Below are 7,336 nucleotides of genomic sequence, written 5' to 3'. Positions count from 1 at the left end.
ATCTGTTTCTTACCCATCTCCATTTGACATTTTTAGCTCTTTGGGGATTTTATCTTAGCCACTATGAAAGGATTGCATGAATATACATAATCTGAAGTGTTCTTTGGTATTTTCTTCAGTGATTAATTTTAAAACGAAAAAACCCCACATGTAGATTATGTAAATAAAGTGGAAAACAGTTATTATGTTGTCTATTGAGGTGCTGTTAGGAGCAAGTTATACTGCATTTCGCAAGAAGCCTTTGAATCACTCTGTTTAAAAAAAAACCAAAAACCAAAACACTAAAAGAAACAGTCCATTCAATAACTAGCATTCACTTGCAAGATACATGAAATAGTCTTTAATACACGTATAAAAATATCGAGCAACTTACAAAGCCCCGATCACAAACGTAATTTTTATTTAAGTACAGCTATGTGAAGATTGCAGTGTCTGCAATCAACAGAGACCTCTCTGCTTACAAGGCAAACCCATCCCTCCACCAGCCACCCATGGGAGCAGATTTCTCCCTCGGGTCTGGTGCGCAGCATTTCATGAGTGACATTTGAAGGGAAATGGCCTCTCCCGAGTGGCAGGCTTGGCTCGGCAAGCTGAGATCTTGGCAGAGCTCACCTCCAGAGAGGGAGAATCCCCTCTGCCTGGCTCCGCTCCAGTTATGCACTCTCATCAACGGCAAACTGGCCCTAATCCCTCAAAAACTAAACGAACGCATGGATAAAGAAAAATTCTAGTCTCAGCCTGTCCCCAGAAACCCCAGCCAACCCTGTCAACTCTGCCTTGTAACACGGCAATTTGATATTCCTCCGGGCATGCAAGATTGTTGACTTTCCACAGTGGACCCGGCTCTGTAAAACCAAAACATCCCTGGAGGAAGCTGTAGCCCTTCCTTAGCTAGAAAAGAGCTAAGTTCATCGTAGCAACCTGTTCTAAGCCATACAAATCAAATTTAATTTCTACTTGACTGATGTGAGTTTTTGATAAATTCCTTTGTTAAGAGTGATTTTTGGATCAGACTTATCCGTGCCCAGATTGGAATGCAGGCATTGGCTTTATCCCAGATTAGTACAGTGTAGACTCATTGACCTGGAAAAATACATTCCACTGTGTAGTCCTATGAGATCTGGAGTTTGAGACAATGCCAGCATGTCACAAATATTTCTGCTGTCCCACAAAGCCATCATGCCCCAAGTCGTGTCAACCACGTCAAGACCCACACCAATCATGCCAGTATCTCTGACAAAGGCAGTAATTTAAAATCTAGACTTGATTGCATTTTTGTGGGACCGTTATGATCTTTGAATAGGTAAGCCCACGCATACCTAGCACTTCACTTGTAATGCACTCTGCCACTAATTTTCTCAATTCTCTTCAGAAAAGATTTTTTTGTTGTAACTCTTGAGTAGTTTTAGCTACCTGAACTCTTGGGCAGACCCACGAGGATTAATAAGAGAACTGTAATCCATGCATATGTGGATCCATTACATATTATTAAACAGGCCTGTTACGGTCTTCCTGAGCACTTAACCAAAGCTCAGAACGAGACCTTTCAATCTATCCCACCTTCCCTGAAAGGGCTATTTATCAATCAAATAAATAAGCCCATACATTGCATCTAGCTGAATGTATAGTCCAAAAAACCTACTTTCCGCACTACACTGCAAACACACAGGCAGGGTACTTGCATTTCTCTACATTTTCTATACATTAAAAAGAAAAAAAAATATATTTCACAAGTGCTCAAAAAAGCAGAAACAGCTTTGGAAATGAGGCAGGTTCTTCCTTCCACTGAAGAAGGTAGATGATAGAAATTTCAGTTCAGATACTGCAGCTGTCAGAGAGACCTGAAAAGGAATGGTCGATCCACACATGGTCCCAGCTGGCAGAAGCTTAATTGCCAGTGGACTAAGTATTGGTTCTGATCAAGGTGTTGCGTCTAGAACTGTAAGACATATCTTCATATACTGCATTTGGGTTTTTTTTCTGGAAATATTTCTTCATCTGCAAAACAAAGCAAACAGACGTTCAGAACAGAGCTTGAAAAGACCCCAACCAAGGAGTCAATTTACTTGACTTAGGAGTCCATCTGTTTGAAGCAGAAATGTACTTTTAAAATTTAAAATTTCTCTCATAACCCAATGAGGTCTTGGAGGATTAGGTGGAAATTGTTAACCTATTTATTTAACTTTCTATTGTCAGCCTGATGTAGTTGCACTAAAAGTTCCTTCAAGAGTTGGAAGTAACTGTGGTCCCAACATAGATAATGCTTAGCGTTAGTTCGTTACTGATAACACAAGAGATTGGTTCCCACATCGCCGCTTGGCTTTCCCAGAATGATGTTACACTACCGTTTTTTAGCAGTACTGAAGCCATGTGTGGAGGGACGAGATAGGAGCCTGGCCTGTGAATCATATTCTGTTAATTTTGAGTAATCTTTATGGAGCAGAGGGATCTATCAGAGACAAATACTTCCTGGGCACTTTCTGCAGAATATGAATGTAAATAATCCCAGTAAAGGAAAAATTTCTTGGTCACCTTTTTTTCTAGAACTGGGCAAAATTCTTCTGCTACAGCTACTTTCAGACATTAGGCTATTTTAAGACTTTTTGTTGTCCTTGTGTCCCCCTCCAAATATTCTCTTACATCTATTATAAAATTGATATATACAGCTCCATTCCCAACTGACAAAACAAAACAAAAAAAAGAAGGAAAACAGAACAGTGAGGTGCTCTGTTCAGGGAAATACACACAATGCATGGCTGTGTTGTTGACTGTGAGGCTTAGTTGAGTTTTGTTTTGAAAAGGCAAACAATATCTCATTTACTGAGAGTTACAGAAACATAAGAAGTCACAATCTTTACTGCCAGGAGTTTATACCTGGGAGACATTGAACAACAGTAAAGGGGAGACAATAGAAAGTCATGATTCCTTAGGTTTATCAAATGTTTGCTTGACTCAACCACTATTTACAAATAATATCAAAGACACCTATTCACTCAGCCCAGATTCAGTTTTGCTTTGGCATGGTGACAGCATACTTACATTGACACGGTACAAGATGCAACTTGTCAGCACAGAAAACAGTAGCACTACCACAATGATAAGACCGTAGATGGTCCAGGAACTATTACTGCGGTTTGTCTGCTCCACATCTGTGTGTGAAATTATATTATTATTATTAATAGGAAGAGGTAGAATTCTACTTTTGTTATGAAAAAAAAAATTTACTGGTCAGCAAGAAATCAGATACCAACAGCATGCTACACAGCCACATTTGTCATCCCATTAGTATTCTCACTGGCATTTCATGTGCTCTTCTAGAGGCTGGTGATGACTGCAGGTGGCATGTGAAGGGTCAGTGAGAAGCAGCCTCCAAAGGCGACAGCTTCCATACCACTGATCAGAAGTAGGACCACACACTCATATCGGAAACAGAAAATGTTTTACTGCAGTATTACAGCAATACTGAGGGCTCAGCCAGGAGTATACAGGAATTATATAACAGCTAGGTTTGTAAGGAGTACAGACAGAGGTAGGAAGCTACTGTGATCTGGAGTATATACACTGAGCAAAATAGTGCTAGTGGAAAGGGCTACAGTTCTCTAAAACCTCAATTAATCCATAGCTGAATAACATAGTATCTGGTGATCACCCTGCTGCTTTGATGTGTAGCTGTCATTTTCCCTAACTCACGTTAGTGAGTTGTTGCACCAGTTATGGCTAGCGGCACAGAATGAGACTGCAGCCTTTTTTGCAGACTGCAGATAGATCCTTTGCAACTCTTCGGGCCTACGTAAACCTTGTTTTAATTGCCCAAAGATCTCAGCAAAGCCCAACGCACAGGGTTAAGTCGCACCAGTAAGATCAAAACTAAGCACTATATTGCTGGTTTTGTCTTCATCTTAGCAAATGATTACAACGCCATCCTGCAGAAAAAAAAACCAAACCAAACCGTCTTTGGCACATATGCTCACAGCGTGTTCAGTGTATAATAAGGGTGTGTGACATCATCTCTGCTATTATCTGTGGCACTTTAAGCAAGTGCCTGAGGACTTATTCTGTACTTACTAGCGTGACCTATTTTTAAACACAAAGACTTGCTATAGGGAATGGTTTCTACAGACATTTATGTCACATGAAGGTCAAAGAACTGATGTTAAAAATACTAATTAATTTCCTAAAATTAACAGATTAGTCACAGGCATGCTGAAATGTTTATTGTCTGATTTTGACTTTTTTTTTTTTTTTTTTAAAGATGCGGGATTATAGCAAGTTTTCTCTTTTTAAATTCCACTCTAGTTATACAAGGCAGGTAGATACATAGTGCCTGTTTTGCGTCCTAGTACAACAGGGCACAGAGGAGTCTGAGCACTCCCTCCAAACTTTCCCAGGTACTGGAAGAAGTCTAGCCATGGATTACTGCTTTACTTGTCCTGCCTGAATTTCTACAAGCTTTTAGTCCACCTTTTCTATTACAACATGCCTATAGATATTTATGATTAAACAAGCAAGAGGATAGTACCTTTAATCAGCATCATGGTGCCACTTCTACTCACTAAGAGGGAAGAGGATTTTTTCACCACCCCAGCACATAAGTACATATCACTGTCATTTTTCCGCAGGTTGTGTAGAGTTATCACTATTTTCTTTTCTTGCTTTGAATATTCCAAGCGATTAGCAAAAGCAGGAAAAATAGTTGAACCATTCTGACTTGAAACATGTAACACTATTTCAGGTTGCACATGAGTCTTGAGCAAGAAGATCGCTTCATCTTCATGTGAGCTTTTCAATGCACAAGTAATGCTGATAGACTGGCCTTGCTGAGGATTGGCATAGAGTGGTGACTGTTCAACATCTCCACTGGTCTTTGCTAAAAACAAGAGAAATTAATGGTTACCACATACTTAACACAGTGCATTTTCACTAGGGAGTAAATACAAAGGTCAAAGACAGAAAGAACACACCACAGAAATTTAGATAAAATTATTTTTTGTTTAAAGGCTACCTTTATGCGTGCCTTGAGAAGAAAGGTATATGTCAGTACACCCTGGCATGTTTTCCTGCCTCAGGATCTGAAAGTAGGACTGACCGAACAGGTTTACCTGGTTGTAAAGGGTCTCCACCTACCTAAAAAAACCATATACTGAACTCTTCTAAGGGAATACAGCTTCATCAGCTTGCCCTTGAGACATGGATCAATGCCTGCTTTCTCAAGTGAGATTAAGCCATAGAAAGATCTGGGCACTATTGGTCTGGGTGAAATCATTTGATGCGGGTGCCATCAATGTTGAAAACGGTCTTCAAAAAGTAATTAACAGCTTGCTGTCCATCTGGGAAGACATTTCACTGAGTTCCTCTGAGGACAGGCCCTGTTCCTTTTGACATTATCACTATCATGGATGAGCAAATGAAGACAGAATTTATCACACTTTTACAAAAGATAATTCTAAGAAGGTTGCAAGCATTTTAGACAAGAGGATCAGAATCAAAAAGTGATATAAGGTAATTTAATAAAATAATTTGGAGAAAGAATACATAACCAACAAGATGGAATTCATTTGAGAAAACACAGTCAAGAAGTTTGAAAAGAGAAGCCTAAGGAAGGACACGATAAGCCTCTGTAGATATAAATTACTATTACGGACCCAGCGATCAATTAGGTTTTGCATGCCTTGGGGACAGGAAAGGAAAAAAACCCTGTAATTTTTGGTAAAGATGTTTCAGGTTAGATGGTCTCATCAGAAGGGTAGGTACGTAGACGAATAAGCTGCCAAAGAATATTGTGGACTCAACCCTCTTCTAGTGTGCAAACCAGAAATGATTGCCAAAAGGAGCACTTGTGCCCATTCATTAACTGTTTGTTAAGAAGAAAAAAACCCTACATCCCTTTATCCACTGATGCCCAACTTGCAAAGCCTGCCCAGCACCAGCTTCCCAATTATTATCAATTTGTCATTTAAGATGAAGTAGTAAATCCAAGAGATTTGCAAAAACCGCTACCAAAAAAAGGCTCATTGCTTTGCTAGTTATTCATAAAGATTTGACTGATTGTTTTGGAAAGAGCTATGGGTCCGCAATGTTTCCAAACTGCTGCAGCAACCTATGACTCATGTGAAAACCCGTAGCTAGGATTAAATTAGTCATGAATTGATGTTCTAGGGGTTTTCTTGGTACTGTTCTATCTAATGTGTTTTCTTCATCTTTTCAGGGAACAGACCCACACTTTCCTTCAAATCAGTACACCACCTGAGCAGACATGGGTAAAGTTCTGTCAGACTCTCCCTCCCATTATGCTTTCTTCCAATCTTTGATTTAAAACATGTGCCTGTATTTATTAATTCATGACATAAAAGGTGAAATTGCAATACCTTTCACCACTACTATGGTTGTCTTCCCCTTCAGCATTTTGTGATGGCCTGCATTTTTAGTAAACTTAGTGCATATGTAGATATTGGAATCAGATTCCTGTACATTGTGCAGAGTTATCCTGACATGCCTGCCTTCCTTTGAATATTTGAGGCGATTAGCCAAAGCAGGAAGGATATATGAAGTATTCTGCTTGGAAAGAAATACCACATTGACGCGCTGAATGCTAGTTGTCAAGGACACTGCCATTTCATTTTCCGAATCTTCCATTGAGCAAGTTATGTTGATGGAGTCTCCTTCGCAAACACTGATAATGTCTGTTGACTGTTCATTTTCTCCACCTAAAAATAAGAAATGCAATTGAAATTGTAATATCAGAGTTCTTTTTGATCTATTAATATCAAAGTGGTTTTCAAGAACAACTACTGTGTTAACAAAACCATTCTGTAAGACTGGACCTTAGTCTTGCTATCCTGTATATATCATCTCTTTACTGTCCTGAAACCTATAGTGCCTTTCATGCCCATTGACCTGTGCAACTCAACATCTCCGAAAAGCTTAAAAGGCCTTGGCAAAAAGTGGCTTTTGTCTGCTCTGCAGATTCCCAGTATGATCCTATTAGTTCTCAAAATACAAGCTTCATTGAACTCAGCCCAATAATTGGAGCTGGTTGAGGATCTAAATCTGGAGTTCAAAGGTATCAAAAAACTGGCAGACAATGGAAGAAAATGACACTTTTTTTTTTTTTTTTTTTTAATTGAAAGGAGGCTTTAGCAATGTCAGGAAACTGGATAATGTAGCCTCTTAGGAAGAGAACTGCAGAAGGTATAACTCCAGCCTATACTAGGAAACAAAGGTATAAAAATATATAGAGACCCTTTGAGTGCTCTAATGACCTCACTATCAAAAGAAACTGAACAGTAAGTACTTATGCAATGAATAGCGAGGAACAGAGAGATGAAATGGGAAACAC

The 7,336-nt window shown here is 39.3% G+C and overlaps 1 protein-coding gene across 1 annotated transcript; it reads right to left on the bottom strand.

Moving 5' to 3' along the window:
* Positions 1-1,902: 1,902 nt before the first annotated feature.
* CD7 (CD7 molecule) lies at positions 1,903-6,910 on the bottom strand. Its single transcript, XM_059828382.1, has 5 exons — positions 6,895-6,910; positions 6,366-6,704; positions 4,520-4,867; positions 3,040-3,149; positions 1,903-1,989 (listed from the first exon to the last, which is right to left on the bottom strand). Exons 1-5 carry the CDS (start codon positions 6,908-6,910, stop codon positions 1,903-1,905), a joined length of 900 nt encoding a protein of 299 aa, XP_059684365.1.
* Positions 6,911-7,336: the final 426 nt, after the last annotated feature.

The sequence above is a fragment of the Gavia stellata genome, chromosome 22 (assembly GCF_030936135.1).
Source record: "Gavia stellata isolate bGavSte3 chromosome 22, bGavSte3.hap2, whole genome shotgun sequence".
In the NCBI taxonomy this organism is placed as follows: Eukaryota; Metazoa; Chordata; class Aves; order Gaviiformes; family Gaviidae; genus Gavia; species Gavia stellata.
The sequence above is the reverse complement of the archived record's forward strand: the minus strand, read 5'-3'. Positions and strand labels throughout refer to the sequence as shown.

What these genes read in the sequence shown, in the direction of transcription:
- CD7 (XM_059828382.1), bottom strand. An exon ending in AACCATAGTAGTGGTGAAAG is followed by an intron (nt 4,868 to 6,365) that starts GTATTGCAATTT and finishes TCTTGTTTTTAG; the next exon opens with CAAAGACCAGTGGAGATGTT. An exon ending in GCATCTTGTACCGTGTCAAT is followed by an intron (nt 1,990 to 3,039) that starts GTAAGTATGCTG and finishes CAGATGAAGAAA; the next exon opens with TATTTCCAGAAAAAAAACCC.